The sequence below is a fragment of the Cygnus olor genome, chromosome 12, assembly GCF_009769625.2.
Source record: "Cygnus olor isolate bCygOlo1 chromosome 12, bCygOlo1.pri.v2, whole genome shotgun sequence".
In the NCBI taxonomy this organism is placed as follows: domain Eukaryota; kingdom Metazoa; phylum Chordata; class Aves; order Anseriformes; family Anatidae; genus Cygnus; species Cygnus olor.
Window position 1 is genome coordinate 13,137,669 of NC_049180.1, and position 21,869 is coordinate 13,159,537.

Here is a 21,869-nt window from a genome sequence, read left to right on the forward strand (position 1 = left end):
CCTGAAGGACGCTGGAATCAGCAGCAGCAGGAAGACGATGATGAACACGTGGGTGCCAGAGGCAGGGAAAACACCCAACAGGTCTCCTGAGAGAACATCTTCCGTTCTGATTGTGCTCACAGTGGGAAGGGAAAGGCATAAATCCGTGCGATACAACTCAGCACCCCCCGTTTTTTACAGCATCAGTGCTTGAATCGGAGCACGCTGACACCCGAAGAAGGGGTGAAGCCCCTGAACCACCTGAGGCAATTCGGAACCCAACTTCCACACCCTCAAACTCCCTCTTTCACTCCCTTCAGGTGAGGTGCTACGAAAAGAAGTGCAACAGATTTGAGGAGAGAACAGAAGACAGCTTCCTCGAGTCCCACAGGAGCTGCCGAGGTGCTGTCACCACCAGAACCTCTCCGTGTTTCTCAGGGTAGTCCCAGCCCCACAGCTGAGACGAGTTCTGTGGGGTTTTCCTCTAGTTTTGGAACAACCGCAGGCAGCCAAGCCACAAGATGTCATCCCCTCCTGCTGCTCAAGGTCCACAAACAAACACAGGTTTTACATGAAACTCGCCTTCACTGCGTGAACCCTGCCAGACGAGCCTGATGGAGTCACACACACACAAATGAAAGTGAAGGAATATTCACAGAAACTGTACACTGTGCAGCTGAAACAGAAGCAGCATTTCAACAGTGCTATCAACATTAAACACTAACAACTGCCCTTGTTAGAAATCAGTATTTTTGCTAATAAAAAAACCCAACCCCATTCCTTTACAGAAGTAAAACACGCATGCTGCTCTTCGGTTATATTTATACAAGGCCGTCTAGCTTCAGCGACCCCAGGCAAAAAAATCCAACCCGAACAACGACGAAAAACTTACCAGCACTACTGTCACCCCAGGGATCTGACGGGTAAACCTACTCGACTCCCTGGTAGGGAAAAATGGTGGATAAATGGTGAACAAGCTGGGTGATACCCAAACTTGTCCATTCGCTGCTGCTCACACGGCGCTTTGCCTTGTGCCAGTGAGGTAGCTGATCATACTATTGCTGCGCGTGCCAACGCACCGACCCCTCTACAAAGTGGTTTGTGGGGAGCAAGGGGAAGTCCCAGCCTCCAGCTGAGGGGCCAGGAGCGCCGAGCAGATGCCTGCTGTCCCACGCCTGACACCGGAGGGGGGAGAGAAGGGCTGCAGTCCGCAGGAGCTCTCCTGAACCCTTCCCGTGTTGAAAGTTCCTTCCCGTGAAGGAGTTCCCCTCCACCCACCGTGGTACGTGGGAGCCTGGCAAGCGAAGGGCTGAAGGAGGGAGACGGACAGGGTTGAGAAAGCTTGAAAGTTAAAGTTTTAAAATATACAAAATGTAACACGCTGGAAAAAGTTTAAAAGTGGCAAGACAAGAAAGGAAGAGAAAGAAATATGCAGGGTGAGGAGAGAGGACTGGAAGATGGTGGCAGGAGACTCCAGCCTGGGAAGAGGAGCGGGTCTGTGCGCAGCTCTACTCCCTCTGGTAGCCGCTCAGTTCCACCTCGTCCTTGCGGCGACGGTGCGTGAAGAGGGAGCTGAAGGGGTAGAGCTTGGCTTTGGCCTGGAAGCGCTGCCCAGCGATGTCGATCTCGTACTCGCCCTGGTTGATGAAGTCAGTTGTCACCACCAGCTCCTCGCCCGTCTTCTCATCGAAGTGGTGCACGAAGCCCAGGCAGACGTGGCGCTCCAGCGTGTAGCTGTAGGCGCTGCTGGTGGTCTTGCCCACGTAGCGGCCGTTGCGGAAGATGGGCTCGCCCCACCAGGGCCAGAGGTCCATGTCCGTGTCGTGGTCCTCGAGGATGAACATGGTAAAGCGCTTGTACACGCCGTTCTGCTTCTGTTCCAGCAGCGCTTCCTGGCCGACAAACTGCATTCCCTGGGGAGGAAAGGAAGCATCAGCTGATAAAGGAACAAGGCAGCTGCTGAGCTTTAACAGACAAACTTCCAGCACAAGGTCAAGAGAAGCTTGGAAGTCAGCAGGACAGGCTGCTTCTGCGCACAAAAAGCCCAGCTCAGACACAAGGTTCTTGTCACGTTCGTTGTTCCGGATGCTAAGTGTATTAATGAACACAAAATATTTGTGAAGCGGGCCCTTAAATTCATTCTAGTTTTTACAGCAGTGAAAGCCATCTCACCATTGTAGTTTTCACCACTTTTCTGGTCCCAGAAGGCTACCACGTTTCATAAACCAGAGAAAACGTAGCCACAAATGAAATTTGTGTCCCTCATCAGCGCATTACCCTCTCTGACTTATCTCATATAAGCATTTGTTTTGGCTCGCACAAAGACGTATGAAAGAAGATAACAAGCAAGTGGCAGAGATGGCACCTGTCACCACAAACGAGCAGGATACAGCTCTACGCTGTTCTGTTTCAGTACAAATAGAGCTCCTGTCCCTGTCTGTCCTCATGTTTTTAACTTCATTAAAAGCCAGCCTGCGCACCAGGTGGCATTTGCTTCAGCAGACCAGGAAAGCAGCTGGGAAAAGGAAACCTGAGCGCTGAGCACCCGTAAGGTACCCAGCACCCTGCCCTGCACATTGCACACAAGCAAAGCAGGACATCACACAGATCACTGGGAGTGCTGCCTAGGGAGGAGGGCAGAATATTTTCGGTATTTCTACCACAAATATTTCTTTACAAAGCACAAGAACACGGGTTACAGCTATGCACTTACAGCTCCATCAGAAGAGCAACACATCCATGGCAGTCTTTTCACCTCTCCCACCCGTACCCACTGCGATAGCAGACCCTGCTGCAGGAGGTGGTTTCAGCCTCCCACCGTACCTTATCCAGCTTGACCTGGAACTCGCGTCCACACTCCATAGGAGTGGTAAAGGCATCCAGATCCTGGCCCCAGAATGCAAAGAACTTCTCGATGCGCAGGCTGCGGAGTGCGTAGTAACCGGCGTTCCGGATGCCGTACTTCTGGCCCATGTTCATCACCTCGTTGTACACGTGGAGGGCGTACTGCAAAGGGAGGGCGAGACACAGAGCTGCAGACAAACACTGGGAAAGAGCGACAGCATCTGACACACCACCGCTGACGTTACTGTGCCCAGTCTCTGGCACACGAGGTCGGGCCAGCTGGAGCACTAGGCAGAGCGGGGAAACTCCCCTGGTACAAAACAGACACTTCGTTACCCTGAGTCAGCATGGAAAAAGTGTTCCTTATTATGCATGCAAGGAACTGTTTTAATTAGCTGAGGCTACAGCGTACTCTTACCTCTATGGGAATATAAAGCATGAATCCAGGTTCTCCTGTGTGAGTGATACTCATCACACGGATGCCATTAGCATAGCCCACGCTCATCTCCTGCAGAATCAGAGGGGGTGAAAACATCCAAACTGGAACACAGCACAGAGATCCAGGAGGAACACAGTAATACATAATGCAATCCACACCGGTCAGCCCTCTTCCCCTTCCTCAGGTAGTTCACTACCAGCACATGCTTCTGAAGAATTTAGTGTAAAAATCCAGACAGCAATAACCCATTATCCAGGCTTCTCAATCACTTGGTGATAAGCCTTCGAACTAGGTCAGGACAAAGGCTCATGTTCTAAATACAAGACAGGAGCTGAACTGCAGCTATCTTCTCAGCCTTTCACCACGACAGGAGACACTGACTCCAGTCAATGATCCCAGTTGCCCCTCAGATCGACGCTTTCAGAACTGATTACATGAAATATGCCAAGACACCAAATGGCACCAAGCCTACGGCAAGAAGAATACTGAAAACAAATTCATATTTACCTGTATATTCAGCACATAAAATCCAAAGAACAGTAAGTAACAAAGTAAGCCTAACGAGTACACAACCAACCTAGCTCAGCTACTGCAGTGCATCTATACACAAATATAAATTCACCTCTAGCCACTCAAAACATTGTTTTTCCCCTTCTTCCACACATGCTTCAAAAAACCTAGCAGAGTGAGGAGGAAGGAAGCACAGCCACTCACCTTGCAAAAGAGAGAGGGAAAGTGTTCTGGAGTTATGGGGGCATACGACAACTCTGACAAGACATCCACAGCACGAGGGCCTATCAGGTTCAGAGCTAAAGAGAGGAAGATAACACCATTAGGATGAGACCAGAGAGGTCTTACCCGGTGTCTATCTTGCATATACGCATGCAAGGATTTCTATTTCTCTTTGGGAAGTTGTGAGCTGTGGAAAGTCTTAAAGTTCACTGAAAGAAAAGTTATGTCACCGGGCTGTCTCCTGTCAGCCCATGGGAAAGGAAAGCTGTCTCCCAGCTCACAGCTTGCTAGGAGGCAGAGTCTGAATTCACAGTCTGAATTGCTGCTTTCATCCAACCGTTTGGAAAAGAGACCCAGCCACCACTCTAGAGAGCTTAAACAATTAACTGGCATGCAGCACAAGGCACCATTTGTGACTTCAGGCTGTATAACAAGGTCTGCTTTCAGTGATTTCCTACCTGTGTACTTCCAGGTCACATCTTCCATGGTCAGGTTGCTGTCGTTAGGCAAGCGGTTCTTCAGCCAGGCCCAGCAGTGGACTTGCTGGTCAGTAGGGGAAATCATGAAGAAGCTGGAAGAGAAAAATCGAAACCAAGAAACAATGAAACTTGACAGCCACAAGATGATTCAGTTCATTCTTTGCCCACGAACTACTGAAGCCATTCAGCAGCTTCCGAGATAACACCAGACCAAAATAAGCCGGTTTACAAAAACCACGACTAATGTCTCTGGATCAACGCCACCAGATCTTTTAGGACAGGAAACCTCAGCCTGCGAGCATTACCAGCAGCCTGGGGACAAGAAGGCAGCAGAAGGACCAGAAGCAGAATGCAGGCAGCTCTGCAGGAAGTTCACAAGGTAGCCCCAAAGTCAGAGTCATTTTGCAGAGAGTATTTGCAGCTCTTCGAGACCAGTGATTCTGGCTACTCTGACGGTCAGAAGAGTGCTTCATTCTCAAAGCAGTTTCTTGTTTCAGTCAAAGTATTTCCCTACACAATGGTGGTTATTATTACCAGTTTCCGAAAACAGAACTCCACTTGATATGTGACAACAAGCTAGTCTCTTTCATACCAACTGCGAGTTGAAGTACATTATTGACAGAGATAATATCTGCAGAAGTGATTAACAAGGAGGAAAGCTACCAGTTTCACAGAGACAGACAACGCTTTTAAACAACACATGAATGCAGATGGAAGAGGAAGAGAAAGAAAAGCTGCTTCTAATTATAAGAGCAGCAGAGAAGAATGCTCTCACACCAATACAAGGACAGCATACATAGAAAATGGTCTAGGGAAATGAATCCAACGCTCGGCCGGGGCATACCCATGAAATAGTTTTTAAACATGTGTATTTTTTTTTTCTACTTAAATGCCAAACAGAGCCCAAGTTGCTTAGTCTAAGGACGAGATCTTGCGATCATGTCAGTTTGCATCACAGAGCACAAGAACGAACCCTGGGTGAGCGCAGAGCTGAGAACTAGAGTAACGACACCATAACGCAAGTTGAAACAGTCAAAAAGAAGTGTTTCAGCACGGAACTCCAATGAAAAGACTGGTCAGGAGCCAGCGAGCAAACATGTTTAGTTTGCTCTTTAAATGAATACTTAAGCAATAAAGTAATGACTGGAACAAATTTGCCAAAAACAAATTTGTCTTTCAATTGAGAAACTCAACAACTGAAGGCCAAACATTTTGTAGAAGTCTGTACTTATCGATATGGGGACTACAGGTAAGTTTGGGAGCTCCTTCTCATTTGAGTTACAGAATTAGGGATGAGTGTAGAATCGAGGCTTTTCTTTTTTCCTTACAGGGCGTGGGGGTGGAATTTATGATCTTCATTAATAGGTTCTTAGAGGCTGGTGATAAAGATGCAGTCTGCATACCTACCTGCGTTTGCTCAGCCGTGCAATGCTGCAGTCATTCTCGTAACCTCCTTTCTCATTAAGCATGCCGGTATGCACAACGTGCCCAACTGGCACATCCAGGTCGTTTGAGAAGAGGTACTGCAGACTCTCCAGCGCCTGGTCTCCCGTGGACTACAGGAATTGAAAGGGAGAGAAGTCAGACAAGCTGTCTGAGCAACGCAAATTAACTGGGGCAGTTTAAGACTGCATCAACGTCCTGACCCACATTCTTTCAATTCACATTGATAGTGACACTGACGTCTCAAGCATAATAAGAGACAATGGTCACATGGTGCCGAAGGTCAAATCCTATTTACAGACTGAGCTGGTATTTCTATGAAGTGGGCCCCTCAACAGAGGACAGGCAATCTCAGCTAAATATTTGTTGCAGCCTGAATCTGGCCGTACAGCCTGACTTCTCTATCTATCCCTCAATAGGACTTGGAGGAGTTTGAAAGCAGCCAACAGTAAATAAAGGCCACCTTTCCAGGCAGATGCCTTGCCACCTCCTAGGTACTTACGCTTATTTCAAACTTGGTGAAAGACGACATGTCAATGACACAAACTGCTTCCTTACAGCACTTGACTTCTGAACCCACGATATCAAACCAGTCTGGCTTGTAAAAGGTTTTGCTCTGATCCAAATCCAGCAGATCTAACGCAAAGAGGAATCAAAGGGCAACTGATAAACCGAATGAACTACGATCTAACACGGACCAATATGGATGGGCTAGGCAGAACAAAACACAATCTCACCTTTCCCAGGTGGGACAAAGTATTTGACTCTCTCAAACCCATGCTTCTCCATCCATCTAGCCCCCTGGGCATCCAGACGGTCATAGAGCGGGGAGGTGCGCAGCTGTCTGCCGGTCTGGAAGTCCCAGCGGGGAACCTTCAGATCACACATGAGGGCTGCAATGGTCAGAGATTCGTTATTAGGTTAAGTAGTGATTTTTACCTAGGATTTTACTCCAGATTACAGATGCGCATTCTTACTACACCTGAACCACCAATGAAATTCCCTCAAAACAGTTCTGACTTTTCCATTTTTTGAAATCAGCAAATCTCTTTTGATCCATTTATAGCTATGCAAAATCAGAGTAACAATATTTGCACAGAACACTTACATTTGTAGATACTCATGGTCTCATGACAATACTGTCAACATAACTTACCCAAACTCTCTATTTTCCATGAAGCCATAGCCATGCTGACTAGCATTAATTATGCATGATTTTTCCCTGACAGCACACTGCATCAGACACTGATCATTTAGACAATACCAGTAGTGGGGTAGGGAGCCCACAGCCACAAGGATCATCTAATCCACCTTCTTAAATACTGGCAGCTTAGCTTTTTCTAGTTATTGGAGCTCTTCCAAACGCTCAGCCAATGCATCATATTCTTATTTAGAAAACAAGTTACCTTAATGAATGTTTAGCATCCTCCCTGGTTGCCAGCAGGGAATAAAACTCAAGGATGCTTCTTTACAAACGTTAAGCTTCTACATAGGACATAAATTACTTAAATTTGAAGCTGAGATAGCCTAATATTTCTTACTGAACAACTCTGTTGTTTTTGCCTCCCAACTAATGATTTTATTGGCATTACCTGGTATTGGTACCGCTGAAAGAGTGGGTAGAGGGACGAATGGATTATAGTGGAAATGTAACACCAGAAAAAACGAATACAGTATTTATCTTGTAAAAATTAGAGTGATTCTGTAACTATCAAGATTTCTAGAATCAAGATCTACATTGGAAAGCAACAGCAGAATAAAGCCAAGAGTATAAACCGATTTTTTCTGGGACGAAGGTCGAAGCCTAAGGTTTTTATTTCCCCGAATATACCTAGACTCAGAGCTTTACACAACTTCTCTGCTTTCACCCGAATATGTTTTTAGTTTAGACTCGGTGTTCAAGTAACTGCTCTTCTTTTGCAACTCGTGGTGTACTTATAGTTCTATTTGAAACTTGAAAAAAAAAATGTCCACATTATCTCAGGACAGATAATCAAACAACAGGAGGAAATTATATACAGCTTTACACAGGAACAATGGCATCTAAGATCCATCCTGCAAGGCATTTATCACCAACTCGGGCAGGAGAAAGCAGAATATGTCCTACCAAGACTTCCTGAATGACATAAGATAACTAGATCCCATACTGCTAAGTCAGAAATGATGGCATTTTCACTCTATGATGATGTGCAAACAATAACGGTGTTTGATATAGTGTAGTATTTCTTGTTAAGATCTTGGTATTGTTTTATTAGGCTGGAGTCCTACGCACAAACCTCCTCCTTATGGGAAAGTATATAAATAGGAAAGAGCACCCTACCAACAGCATCTCTTTCAGAAAAGTTAGCAGGAATGCTGCTAACAAAGAAGCCAGCCTTTGCCTTCTTCTGGGAAGGAGCTGCCTTGTCGCAGGGGAGGCCAGGGGGAAGGACAATGTTTCTCAGGGTGGTGACAGTTGACAGAGGACAGACAGCGCAGCAAAGAGCAAGTCTTGGACATCCTGGTGAGCACTGCATGCAGAGACCTCACTTACGCATTACTTCCATCACACGGTGACGGAGGAAGGTGCGACTGCTCTGAAGAGTACCAAAGCGTTTCAAGTCCAGAGGCCAGACATTTTCCGATGGATAACCATTTACCATCCACTCTGCCAGGTACCTGGTGGAAGCAGTAAGGAAAGACCAAGAAATTAGTCAGTGTCTTAAAGAGTTTAGCTTTAAAGTCATAAGCAATGCAATTTGGACATGAGAACTTCTTGCAGTAGGGAGAGAACAGAACTGCCATTGCATTCTGAACACTAGCAGAATCTGGAAGGCTTCCCCATTACAAAACCCAACCAACAGCTTTCCAAACTATTCGTTTCCCGTTAGGATAAAACACACAGAGCAGCAGGACACATGGTAAACAAAACCAGCAACTGGACAGGTAGCCTGACTGACACCGTGTCAAATTCTCAGGCTACCCTACAAAAAGGAGTGCTGAGCACATTTAAGTTGGAGTTAGGAAGCTGACTGTTTTGTCGTTTTTCAGTACCTGGTGTAGGCTCAGCCACAAACCATCAGTGACAGCGTTCATTTCAGCACGAGGTACCAGCCAAGTTATGTTTAGCTACACTTCTAGCAGTGAAGGAGGAAGGCATGCTCCAGAGCTAAAGGACAAAGGCAGCTCAGACAAAAGCAGAGCAGAAGGATCTGTTCACAGTCAGTAAACAGAAAAACAAAGGGGTTTGAGACTGATCATTAAAAGTTACATTAGCAAGCTAAGCTGCTTATCTTGAGGCTGTAGCAACAAACAGTCAAATAATGTTTTACCCTCAGAAGTGATCTTGATTCTCAGATAACCTTACTGCAAAGATTCTCCATATTTCCATATTATTTATGACAAAGAAAAATCACCATTTCCTTCTCTGCTGAGTTACATTATTAGACAGACAGAAACTAGTGGAAACAAGTGCAGATACTAACACTTGCCATAAAAAATGAGCAGCTTGCTAAGAAGGCTGTACAGCAGAAGGGATGCTGGGCTGCCAAAACCAAATGGCAATCAGAGGAAGCGATGATCATTTTGCAAGCAACTTTGCTGCTGGGATCACACTTACATGCCTGTCAAAGTATTTGCATTAACACAGGAATTGGAGTGTACTGGGAAGTGGCTACATCCCTATCTCGCTGGCAGAGGACAGTATATAACAGGCAGCACATGGCATCACACACATGGTGATTTATCTGCTTTAGATTCACTCTCTTTTAGAAAAATTAACTGTTGTGTCAACTTGAATGCTCTAAGGACTTCGGCCAAATAATAAATTAAGGGGATTGTGGAGTAGAGAAGATGAGGGACTGTGTACTTTGCTAAGCTTTTCTCTCATCCTGGTAGATGCAAGTTTGGACCGGTTAGTCCTCAGGGAGCTCCCTCGATCCCCAGCAGGCTGCTGGTGACTGAGATATGGTGCCTGAGAGGTGTGGAGGGTAGGAGAAGAATCCAGCACAGAGCTGGGGTACACACAGGACTGCTCCCCCCCGTGACCCAAGTTGGAGACAAAAGCGTCCTCTGTTGGTAGCAGAGGGGTGGTGACAAATACTGACCAGAACACTTCACACAGAAGACTCATCTGAGCAGTCTTTTTTCTCGGTTAAAACCTTACTTACACACCAAACGGTGATAAACCACTTACTTGCCTGCTCCCCCACCATAAGAGATACCAGCCGAGTTCATGCCAGCCAGGACGAAGTAGCCCCGCACCGTGGGCGACTCGCCCATGATGCACCGCATGTCTGGCGTGAAGGACTCCGGGCAGTTCACTAGCTGCATGATCTGCAGGGCCTCCAAATCTGGCATCCTGCGCAGAAGGGCACTCAGGAGTGGCTCTGGGACCAAGACAAAAGACAAAAAGTCAAGGCTTTCAATCTCAAGGCACTTTAGCGTCAAACCAGAGAGCAGGATGGAGGGCGTGCTGGTGTCTGAACCAAAGGGAACAGCTCCCATGCTTCGACACATTCACTGGGTGAAGTGTGAGCCTGCTGGATCATGCTGGCAGAACAGAAACCTCACCAAACCACTCGAAATGGATCGCACAGCACACCATAAAAGCAGCCCTACTGATTCAGACCAGTGGTGAAGGTCTGAGTCTGCAGATGATTCAGACCAGCGATGCCTTCCCCAGTGGAAACGTGTTTAGCTTTGTTAGGGAAAGCAGCAAGGAACGGATACCTAGCGAGGAGTAAGAACAGAAATCTACATGACACTGGCCCCACACATTCTGCCAGCCTCTGCTTACCTTCAGCAGAGTTCTCCTAAACCCCAATACACTTTCCCTAAATACTAAGTGGTATTTACCAAACACTAACTGGTATTTACTAAATACAAAAATAATATTTAATAAATGCTAAATGGTATTTACCAAATAAAAATAATATTTACTAACTGGTAAATAGTGTTTACTAAATAACAACCCTTAGTGTATCTTTTTTCCAAGTACTTGACCAGTCTTCCCCAAAACTCCTGAAAATACCTGGCACACGCTGCCAAGGAGACATCCACGCATCCAGTACTTGTGGTGAGAGGAATCACTGAGTTTAAAACTTAAACTCAAATAACTTTCTGATGGCCCCCAGCAGGTATAATAGAAGCAGCAGTGAACAGGAGATCCCCACCTAGCCTGTCCTTCTCGCTCAAGAATTCCTAGACCTCTGTTTACCTCCCTTTGGTCATCTTTTTTTTTTTTTTTTTTGATCCCTGCCAGTCAGTCACCCCTCTCTTGGGAGCTGCTCCAAGCCCTGATCAGCTTCTAGCCGCTCTTTCACCAGTAAGATGACACCCTCTGCAGAACACCTCTTATCTGGCACGCCAAGGATACGGAGCTGCATAATGATTTTGTTTTCTGCTCCTTTCCTAATAATTCCTTTATTTTGCTTTGACTGCTACTGAGCTGACACCTTCACAGAACTACGAGAACCCCATGGTCAGCTCAAAGCCCGTTCTTTTGTGCGGGGAAATGAATACCACTCCCCAACACACACACCCTCACATGCTTGCGTCACTTCACATTTATCCTCATTGAATTTCCTTGCCACTTTATTGCCCAGTCACGCTGGAAAGGTCCTTCGGCGATTCACAGCCTGATATTTGAGAGCTTTAATAAAAGGGTAAGCTATCTACTTTGATCTTCTTGTCCAGGAGTTCTCTCTGCACTGTACTCTAGATTAAAGTCCCAAAACTCAGCACTAGTAACGCTCCTCAGTTTTACACACAGGCTCTGAAATATTCAGATTCCACGTCACCTAAGAAGTCACAAGCAGAAGCCTGCTGACCTGCTCTTTCTGATGCCTTGTAATTCCCCAGGGAGGGCCTGTTGTTACAGGCTTCTTTTTTCCTACTGATAAAGAGGGATCAGTTTTAGACTTGTTCTTACACCCAGCCCAACATTTCAGCAACTGTACAGGCTATTTTAAACTCAAAAGGTGTGCCAATCAGAGAGATCAGAGCAGGAACACATGAGCTCAAACCACAGGAACTGCAGCCCTAGAAGAGGATCAAATATTGGCTGAGTAAGCTCTGACTGCTCAGCTACTCTGCACGTTTGAAGTGATAGAAAGGTAGCACTGGAACTTAGAGTGCAGCTGCTTCCAAAACCTGGGCAGTGCGCGGGTGCCAGCAAGCAGGGCTTTTCCATTCCAGTAGTATCTGGAAGACCAAAGAGGAGGTGGGTGCAACGCTTGAGCAGCTCATTAGGGAAGCTGGTATTTCAAGCAAGTCTGCAGTCATCTGCAGATCTAAAAACTTCTGCCATATGCCAGCACAGAGCTACAGCCCATCCTGGCTCCACCCCATCACCATGGGGTCTGAATTGTTTATGAAACCCATACGCTATCTCTCAGACACAAAAAATAAATCAGTTCAACCAGGGGAGCAGCTGGATGAACATGCTACCACTGAAGAAAGACAGCAGTGAAAGTCTCACTGAGCCTGGGGTCACAGGCAGAGACGTGTGTGTTCACGGGGGAAGCAAAGAGCTCTGACACAGGGCAGAACTGGTTCCCTCAAATAAAAGGGGAATCAAAGGCACACAAACTTATGAGGCATATGAGAGGGGAAAAAAGGGACCCGGAGGCCATGCTACATTCTTTCCTACAGAAAGATCCCTCCATATAAAAAGATTTATACAGAATATCAAACCAGAAACAAATAATATGGGAAGAGAAAGAACATTTAAAAAGGACCAAGGCACCACACTGTTGATGGTGGGATGGATGAAGTCTGGGAAGCAGCACCACCAAGTTGTGTTCGCAGAGCAATTTCCTCCACTGGAAATGCACTTGGCAGCCACCGCTGAAAGGAGCTGCAGAAACAAAATGCCACAGCTGCATGGCGGGTCAAGAGTGCTGATCTACAGTCACAAGAGGAGCAGCACGTGGTGCTGACAGCCCAAAAATCAAACGCAGGGGGAGAACAGCATTGGAAAGTTCATGTAGTACGCCACTGCACTAGAGGAAATAAACACAAGCTAAAGGTTAGCGGGTGTTTTTACACACTGCGCAGATGTCGACGTAGTCCTTGGTTAAGTGGTTTTAGGCAAATTACTGACAAATGAAGAAACGAATGAATTTGAGAGAATGTTCATCCTTCTTACACCAGTCAGATAGAGGCACAGAGATGCTAGTTGGTCTCTAACAGCCTGTCTCATTGCTAACTGCCTCCTGCTGAAGCCACGTGCTTTATTGCTGCGGGCATCTCCCCCCGACATACCAAAATGATCCCAGTCTTCCTGGAGGTTCTGAATCTCCAGCTGGTTCCGTCCCTCCGTGAAAAGAGGCTTGGGGTTTTTCTCAAAGCCTCCCGAGAGGATGCCGCCCTGCCAGTTGCGGATGTAGATCCTGCCATCGGGGTCTACGATAGCTGCAGAGGAAAGAAAAGAGGTGGGGAGGGAATTGAGAAGGGACAGCGACCTCCATCTGTCTTTCACAGGCACCAGCGACGGGCTCTGCCGGCAGGCTGGGCCAAGCTGGCAGCCCACAGGCAGGGCCATTTCAGTCTCCCCAGCCCACACCTTCACACTGTTTCTGGTCCTCACGTGGCCCCCTGGTGAGTCGGTTCAGATGCCTAAACCGGCATCGATTCCCATCTCAGCCACGCAGGTTAACTTCTGGGCAGCACGAGAAACTGAGCTGAACCTAAAGGGCACCAAAGCCAGCACGACAGCGGCACTGGGAGCAGGAGGACACAAGGAGCTGCAACCCTCGTGGCACCAGCAGCCTATTACACTGGCTTACTTCCACTGGGACTGCACCCAGGACCAGACCTACCACCAAGAGACACCCCGCCCTCCCCATCCTTTTCTTCATGTATTAAGAACAGTTAATTTTAACAGGGGTGGGTCACTGATCCAGTCTGCTGCAGGCCACCAGCACAAAGACAGCGGGCAGCAACGGGGTGAGGGCAAGCAGTCAGGTCAGGATCGCTTCTGGTGGCAGTGTCAACTTGAAGCACTTAAGGAACTGCACCCGACATGTTTCAGAGCATTTTTTCCCCCATGTACAGAAAAGCTGTGAATATATATACATTTAAATTGCTCTAGTAAAGTGAAAGAGAAGCAGAGAGTCCAGTGAGAGAGCTGCATTCCTCAGAGAATATACATATTACTCCCTAGAAGCAGAAACTCTTACTAAAGACAGAGTAAATGAGCAAAGCTTCCTACTTCCCCACCACAGTTTTCAAACACAAGGGCTTTTATTGAAGAGATCCAAAAGCCAGACCATGGGGGAGGAGCAATTACCTCAAGTGCTTGGGTTGCCCCTACAGCTCATAGACATGTAAATGCCATTGTAAAGCCTTAGCTTCAGTTGGAGGAAAGGAATAGATGGGCCATTTGGGGACAGCAGCCTGCAAGGAAAACACAGTGCCAAGGCTAGCACCCTCTCCAGCCCACAAACGCAACAGTCCGAGTCTCAGGCACAGCAGCTCGCCAAGCTAGAGCCAAGGTCAGTCACCTGCTCTGTTGACAAGCTCTGGAAATCAATTCCTGCAGCAAAAGCTTTCCCAACAGTAAGGAAACAGATACCACTGAAAGAGGATATTCAAAGCAATTCAGCTAGAATATACTTCACAATTGCAATCGAGCTGAGAAGCGACAGTCCTTAGTCGGCTGTTTTGTCATAACACAAGTCACCTTGGAAAGGAGGATATAATTCATCGAGGAAAGTGGAAAAACAGCTGAAGAACCCTTACTTGGTACGCTGCTTGCCAGAGGTTCCTTCAAAGGATGTGTCAGGAGGTAGAAGTGTTCGCAGGCGTGGAGCGGGATGCTGACTGGTTCGTCCCCAGAGTGGCCCAACTCGTAGGCCCACTGAAATTACAAAACAAAACCAGAATGTAAAAGAAGAAAACTAACTCCAATGAGAAAGGCAGGACAAAAGCATGCAAACAGATCCTCTCTGCGGGTCTGCTTTCAAAAAGGCCGAATAAGATGTGGTTCAGTGCCCTAAACCTTAAACAAAGACATTTGTTTTCTGCTTTCTTAGAATTTGAGCTATATGGGGCAAGGACTGTATTTGTGTTCCTCATGTAACATCTAGAAAAGCAGGACGCTGGCTCAAGACTAGGAAGCATCAACATAAAACACAAAAGAAAAATAAGATTCATAGGCCACAGCCAAGGTGGCTGTGGTGCTGCCAGGGCCCCACGAGAATGAGAGCCAGCTGCACACTGAGCAACAGCGGCTGTCAGGTGTCTCTGCACGGTAGAGAAGCAACAATAGAAGGAAAAAAAAGCAGAACGTGACTTTTTCATGTGCGTGTCAGGAGGGCAAGCCCACCACGAGACACCCCAAGCGCAGCAGTGTAGCGGCAAGCTGCAGGGCTCCTCGGCAGGGAACACCCAGCCTTTGTGCCGAGCACACAGCCACCCCCGCTGTCCTCCCTCGGGCCCCTGCTGCTCTGACTTTGATCTACTCCAGTAAACCAAGCCAAAGCACAAACCATAATAAAGTCACATAAAATGAAAATGAAGAAAGAGCACGTGTTCATTCACTTTTCTAATAAAGGAAAAGTTTTTAGAATCCTATACCCAAGCAGCTGTAACTCAGCACTTTAGAGCAGAGCTTTTTCACAGATGAAGAGACACAACACTAAAACCAGTCAGGGGTACCGCAAGAGTTTCTTTAGCGTACAACATGCAAGAAGTCAGGTGGGGGACTACTATTATCCTGTTTTGGTAGTCCGATCTAAAACAACAACATTCTTTGGGACAAACTGTTGTGGACTGCCAAGACGCTTGCCTAGTCTGGCAGAAAGGAAGCACCTTCCTTTTTCTAGTGTGTTTTTTTTTTTTTTGGTTTGGTTTGGTTTTTTTTGGAGTTCCCTTAAAGATCTCCTTTAATAGCACAACTGCATCTTAACCAAAGGGAAAAAGAAAGACAAGTTTTAATAATCCTACCTGGCCAGCACAGTTGACAAAGTATTGGCACTGAATCTTTCCTCGGTCGGTCTCAACTCCAGTCACACGACCCTTCTGGATTAAGACGTGACTGACGCTCGTCCGTTCGTGAATCTGGACACCTGAAGAGGACAAAGTCAGTGTATCACAAGCCTTCGTTCTAAAGCTACTAACATTAAACCCTTAAGCTCAACTTAAAAGCTTATTTTCTCATAAAGACAAAAATTTCTATGTTTCGTCCAACCATTCTTAAGGGAAACCCTGTAAAACAGCGTGCATAAAACTTCTTCATTATTTAAGTGGTAAGTTTATGAAGAATCACAGTATTCTATCCCCACTTCTAGATGACAGATAGACCCCAGTGTCAACTACATGGAAAAAAAAAGTGTAAACTACAGATTTTGTTCAATTATAGTGCCTTTATGTGACCAAGTCTGCTTCTTTTATGGGAAATCAGTTATTTTGTGAAAAAAAAAAAACAATTAGCAGTAAGCAAAACAAAGCTGGACTGAAAGAAACCAAGAGCGGTATCTCCCTAAATAGCTTCTTCCAGCCTGATGAACTTTCATCCTTCGAGTGCCTCACCTCCGTTATCAAATTAACTTCTGCCCCACTTTTAGACCGCTCCGGTCTGCCAAAGTGCTACACAAACAGCATTTACTACTTCACTTCCAAGATCACTTCCAAAGCATGTATGTCCAACGAAATATGACGCAAGGAGTCAGTCAGATCTTTTCATTTCCGATGATTAAAACTCTTTTGATGTGTAATTTTGAGCCAGGTCCTACGAAAGACTGTATTTATGATAAAACAGTGTGTGCTTATTCAGAGAAATACGTAACTAGCAAGTACAACAAACTGGTGCTTGATCCATCACATGAGTTCTCTAAAGATTTAGTATGTGAAAAAAAATCAGTACGTGAAAAAAACTCAGCCTGGCTATTGAGAAAAAAGGGATTTCAAGGAATACGAACCACACAGAAACAACCAACTTTTGGCCTTCAGTGCTTAGCTAAGATCCCAGAACAGATGCAATCACTTTCTTTAATGGGAAGAAGGTAACTATCAGGCAGGAGAGCACCAACAGAGGAAGAGCTCGTACCATTCCGTGAGGCAGCAGTCGCCAGAGCCAGACTCACGTTGGCAGAGGACACGAGTGCATCTTCCGGCACATACATGGCCCCCACAAGGTCGTGGATGTTGATAAGCGGGTGAAGCTGCGCCACTTGCTTCGGGGTGATAATTTCACACGGGATCCCCATTACACTGCCACAGAACACAAGGAAAACGTTGTTAGCGTTGCAGGAGAGTTGATGCAAACTTAAAATCAGTTTTATTTCCTGCTTATACGTACTTCAGCGATGAAGCAATGCGTTTCAGAGAGATTAGTCGGTCCTGAGTCTGAGCCAGCGAAATAGAGCCTGTCTTCATGTACCCTATGACAATCACCAAAGTCAAGTCAGGTTTGGACAGGATCTTGAATTCCTTTTAATTTCAGACCCGTTGCTTTAATTAATCGCAGACCCGGTGCTTCCACTACTCAAGAGCCAGGAAACCCCAGATCCCCACGTAACTTTAAACATTTATCAGTTAGCAATCAAGAATTGCATTAGTCAACTTTCCCAAAAAGCACTTCAATTTTGACTTGGGCTCTAACTCTCCTTTGCACCGCATTTATTCATGCTTATAAAACAAAGTCTACACACGGTACCTATTAAAAGAGAGGAGAGGTTACTGGCAAAAAGGTGAAAATGTGGTCGAATACACAGAAAAATAAAACCTCAACAACTAAAAGCAGACAGTTTGTGGCTCTACCACCTGTAATAGTTTAACAGTAACCTTAATTACAGGCACATTTAATAATCCATGTTGAGTTTGACGTCTATCACAAGTCTTTGCCAGCAGCAAACTTTCAGTGCTCAAGTTCTTCATCCCAGGTGCGTGCCTGAGCATTTTGGAGGAAGAGTTAGAATTTCAACAGATTTCCTTCAGTATTTCCAGGGTGAGACTAGAGTAAAATATCTTGCTTTGCCTGGGCTTTAGAGTTTCTGTGAAGCTTTTTGTGTTTTTGAGAAGTGAAACAGTGCAGAATATGGGTCACTTGCTCTCGTCTCTTTTTAGCGTCCTTGCGAAAAAAAATCACCTACGTTTGTCCAAGCTACAGACGGCAGTTTGCAGGCAGGCTGCCTCCAGTTTGAGCACCTGATACCCTTCCTCCCCCTCTTCCAGTCAGATCAGTGATGTTCCTTTGCATCTGATTCGGTCCAAATACATCATTTTTTTGAGCAGGAACCAGCAGCACTTAAGACACCTACTTCAGGGCCAACACTTCGATCCGACCTCCCAAAGGTCAGTCAGCGCTCACCCCTCAGTACCTGTCTGTATGCCCGTCTCTTGCTCCAGCTGCTGGTACAGCTTGTTGGAGTAGTCTGCCATCTTCAGCTCGATGGACACGTGCCTGGCCGTGCTCACGATGCCGGCACAGAAGCGGGTGGTACCAGCAGCCAGCCTGCAAGAGAAGTTTAAAGAAGGCCTCAGCCAGCTGACGGGCAGGGAAGCAAGCACAGCTCCGCAGCAGGCTGCCCCTGCGGGTTTCTGACAGCACAGAACGCCCACCCGCTGCCCCCCGCCCCCACCAGACCACGACTGCTCCCTTTGTCAACCTGGCAAGCTAAATACCACCAGTCAACTTGAAAATCAGTTCTGCCCCTCAGGAGAAGTCCGCTGCACATGAGAAACCCCAAAGCCGTACGGTGGCTGATGCAGGGATAACACAACATCAGGAGCGCTTTTGCTTTACCTCGCTTTTGGAAGCGCGTTCTGTTTCAAACCCACTTCTCTCTAACTTGTCCTAAACGCTTGCGTCTTTCAAAGAAAGCACTTAAAAAATTAGCTTATGGTCAAGCCAACCTGCCTACCTGATCCCGTCTTTCTCCAAAGCCGGGTTTCCCTCAGAGCAGAATTAACTTGGATTTCTGTGAGCCTCGCATCTTTGCGGTTTGCACCAAGCCCCTCTTAGCGTGCAGCAATTACATAGACGCACGCATTGCTTTGCCCTTCAGGCACTGCCCACCCAGCTACCTGGGGAAGGGCTTCCATAGCGAGACCTATAAAAAGCTCTGCAGCACAGTTACGTTTAAGCATTTCTCTCCCGCTACTTCCACGCCACTTGCAGCCACCTTCCGTGCTGCTAAAGCCACCCCGCGCTGCTCTGCCCGCCCGCGCGAGCCTTCCACACGCTGACTTTTGGCCTCACAACGCACCCTCACGAAACCCAACACGAGAACCAGCTGCGTAAGGCATTCGCTTTGCTACGCCCCTACCCGGTCACAGCCAAAACAGCTGCAGCGCAGCTTTAACTGGGCTCGCCATAATTGTAAACCACTCCTGGTAACGCAGTGCTGTTTCTACTTGGGCACACACGTGGACTGAGCTCGGAGACCTCAGTGGGAGAATTCCCTCTCCTGGCAGCTGCCGAAGAGCCTGACGCTTCCCAGCCAGGCGAAGCCAAGCAGCCGGAGCTCCCTGCTGCTGACAGCAGCACCGGGGGAAGCTCTGAGCTTCCAGCCCCAAAGGTCCCAGCACTGCGTCGTGCCCAAGGCCCCAAAATGCTTAATGAAAGCACCAAGAATTCACTTCCAAACCAAGAACCCAGACAACAGGCGAGGGCTGGGCAGTCAGCTTCCAACAAGACCTACGTGCTCTGCCACAGGCTTCGCACCCACCTCACCGAGGAGCGCACAAAGCCTTCTTCTAGCTTGTGCTCAACCAAACCCCAACAGAGCTGGCTGCTTCACGGGCACTACGCCCTGCAGCAGACCAAGCGGGCAGTCCAAGCCTTGAACCAGCCTACAGGGGGAGGGTCTGGCCACGACTGCACGTAACCTCCCCGTTTCCTGCAGCTGAGCCCTGCTGGGACGCTTCACAGGTGTCCCATCCCACTAGCAGAGAGGAGCAGCAGGGGCTGGGTGACCTGTGCAGATTTTTAGGTCTGTTAAAACGGCCCGTCTCTCCAAGCCACGCTGCGTTCCACGCAATTACCTGCGAGCAAAGCACCGACAGACGTGGCTGGAGCTGCTGGTTTAGCCAGACCTCTTGGGCCACCCCTACCGGCAGCTGTCCTGACCTCCGGAGCTCAGATCTGCACGGATGGGCGGGAGGCAAATCGAAACCTCCTTCAAATACACATACAGGGGCACAAAAAAACACAAGCACCTTCGTTGACTCCACCGTTTCCCACGCCTACATGCAAGTACCTCCAACCATTCGTGGCTGGGAGTCCGCAGAGAAGTTTAGGTGAAGGATATATCCTCTGCTTCTCTGCCTAGGAGTCAGCTGAGAACTCAGCCGCACTGCAATTGTGGCTGTGCGCAAGCTTAGTGGGAGAAACAAGAACGCTCAGATTTCAGATCCTTAGTTTGTGACCTCTCGTCTCACACGGAGGCGGGGATGGAGGCTTTGTCTTCGCACCGCGCATTACCAAAACCCCCCAAAACACCGGGTTTTGGTAGCAGAGGCCAGCAGGGGCGGCCCCTGTGAGAAGGGGCCGGGGCTGCCCCATTGCAAACACTGCCACTTCCAGGCAGCTCCCAAACACACCCCCCGCAGGGCACAGCTGGGCCCTCAGCAGCACCTCTGGGAAGGCAGGCTCACGGGCAACAAACACCAGCGGGATGGAGGAGGAGGAGCGAAAAGAAAAGAACAAGGAAGAGACGAAGAAACCCCAAGGGCAGAGGAGGAGAAGGTGGAGGAGGAGGAGGCCCAGATGATGGAGCAGGCACTCACTGCTGCCTGAGGAAGGCCCCACACCAGAGCAGACGGATACCTCCAGAGGAACCGCAGCCCCTGGACAGCTGGAGCAGGTTTCCCTGAAGGATGCAGCCCAGGGCAGAGCCCACGGGGGACCAGGGCAAAAGCAGGAGAGGGAGAAGCCACCGTGAACCCCTCGCCCCCCGCGCTTCTTGGGGCAGAGGAGGAGACAGAAGGCTGTGTAGGGCAGGAACAAAGCTGAGGACAGGAGAGGGGAAAAGGAAAGTTGTTCTTCTAACGTTTCTGCTTCTCACTACGCAGATATATTTTGACTATCAACAAACCCAACTAATTTCCCCTATGCCTAATCTATTTTACCCGTAGCAGCGTAGGGCTGCCCATGGCCCTGCAGGCCTGCCCTGTGCCGTGAAGAAGCACCGAGCTCCGTCAGCGATGGCCACCACAAACCTACCCCACGGCTGCAGCACTCAGCCAAGAGGCAGAAATAGCAGAAATGGCAGAACTGCCTGCAGAAATGGCAGAAATACCTACAGAAATGGCAGAACTGCCTGCGGAAACGCCCCGCTCCAGCCGGCGCCGCCGCCCGCAGCCCCTACCTGCCCTGCTCCAGCAGCACCACGTCCGTCCAGCCCAGCCTGGCGAGGTGGTAGGCCACCGAGGCGCCCACCACGCCGCCGCCGCACACCACCACCCGCGCCTGGCCCGGCAGCGGGGCCGGCGGCGGCTCGGCGGCCGCTGAGGTGCTCCGCGGGCAGCGGGCGGCCCCGCTCCACCGGGGGGCGGCCGGGCGCCACCGCACGTCGGACAGCAGCCGCAGGAACATGGCGGCGGCCTCGGCCTGGGGGGGAGGTGGGGGGGGTGGGGGGGCAGCACCGGGCCCGGCGGCCCCTCACGGCCCCGCACCGGGCGGCGGAGGCCCCGCTGACCTTCCGCGCTTTACGGCAGGCGGCCGCCGCGCTTTACGGCAGGCGGGACGCGGCGCGACAGTCGTCCGGCGCCGCGCGGCACGGGCCGGGGCGGGGCGCAGGGGGCGGAGCTATTCCCCTCTGAGCCCCGCCCCCTAGCGGCACGGCTCCGCCCCCCAAGTGTATTACCCCGCCCCCCGTGACGTGGCTCCGCCCCCTCTCCTCCCGCCCCCTCCCCCTCCCCGTGAGGCCCTGACAGGAATTTTACCTCAGGAGTGCCCCCAACGGGTGCGCGAAGGGGACAGCTCGCTATTTCCTGAACTATTCTACAGAAATTGTGGAAAACGC

At 48.7% G+C, this 21,869-nt stretch overlaps 1 protein-coding gene across 3 annotated transcripts; it reads right to left on the reverse strand.

Annotated features, from left to right (window-relative positions):
* Positions 1-1,315: 1,315 nt before the first annotated feature.
* PDPR (pyruvate dehydrogenase phosphatase regulatory subunit) lies at positions 1,316-21,399 on the reverse strand. 3 transcript variants are annotated; one of them, XM_040570917.1, is made up of 17 exons: positions 21,213-21,399; positions 18,222-18,355; positions 17,201-17,282; positions 16,949-17,112; positions 15,847-15,968; positions 14,641-14,758; positions 13,162-13,311; positions 10,091-10,283; positions 8,450-8,574; positions 6,654-6,809; positions 6,419-6,552; positions 5,881-6,029; positions 4,453-4,565; positions 3,977-4,071; positions 3,242-3,331; positions 2,803-2,985; positions 1,316-1,892 (listed from the first exon to the last, which is right to left on the reverse strand). In XM_040570917.1, exons 2-17 carry the CDS (start codon positions 18,280-18,282, stop codon positions 1,488-1,490), a joined length of 2,340 nt encoding a protein of 779 aa, XP_040426851.1. In that variant the 5' UTR covers positions 18,283-18,355; positions 21,213-21,399; the 3' UTR covers positions 1,316-1,487. The 3 variants fall into 3 exon arrangements, with proteins under 3 accessions (XP_040426851.1, XP_040426852.1, XP_040426853.1); XM_040570918.1 differs by lacking the exons at positions 17,201-17,282; positions 21,213-21,399 and having other exon boundaries at positions 18,222-18,330; XM_040570919.1 differs by lacking the exons at positions 10,091-10,283; positions 13,162-13,311; positions 14,641-14,758; ... (3 more) ...; positions 18,222-18,355; positions 21,213-21,399 and adding an exon at positions 8,950-10,057.
* Between the last annotated feature and the right edge of the window lie 470 nt (positions 21,400-21,869).

Excerpts from the sequence above, each read along its gene's own strand:
- PDPR (XM_040570917.1), bottom strand. The coding sequence starts at position 18,282 with ATGGCAGACTACTCCAACAAGCTGTACCAGCAGCTGGAGCAAGAGACG. Across the intron at positions 15,969-16,948 it reads GACTGCTGCCTCACGGAATG|GTGTCCAGATTCACGAACGG; the intron begins GTACGAGCTCTT and ends TGTCCTCTTCAG. Across the intron at positions 6,030-6,418 it reads TCACCAAGTTTGAAATAAGC|TCCACGGGAGACCAGGCGCT; the intron begins GTAAGTACCTAG and ends CAATTCCTGTAG.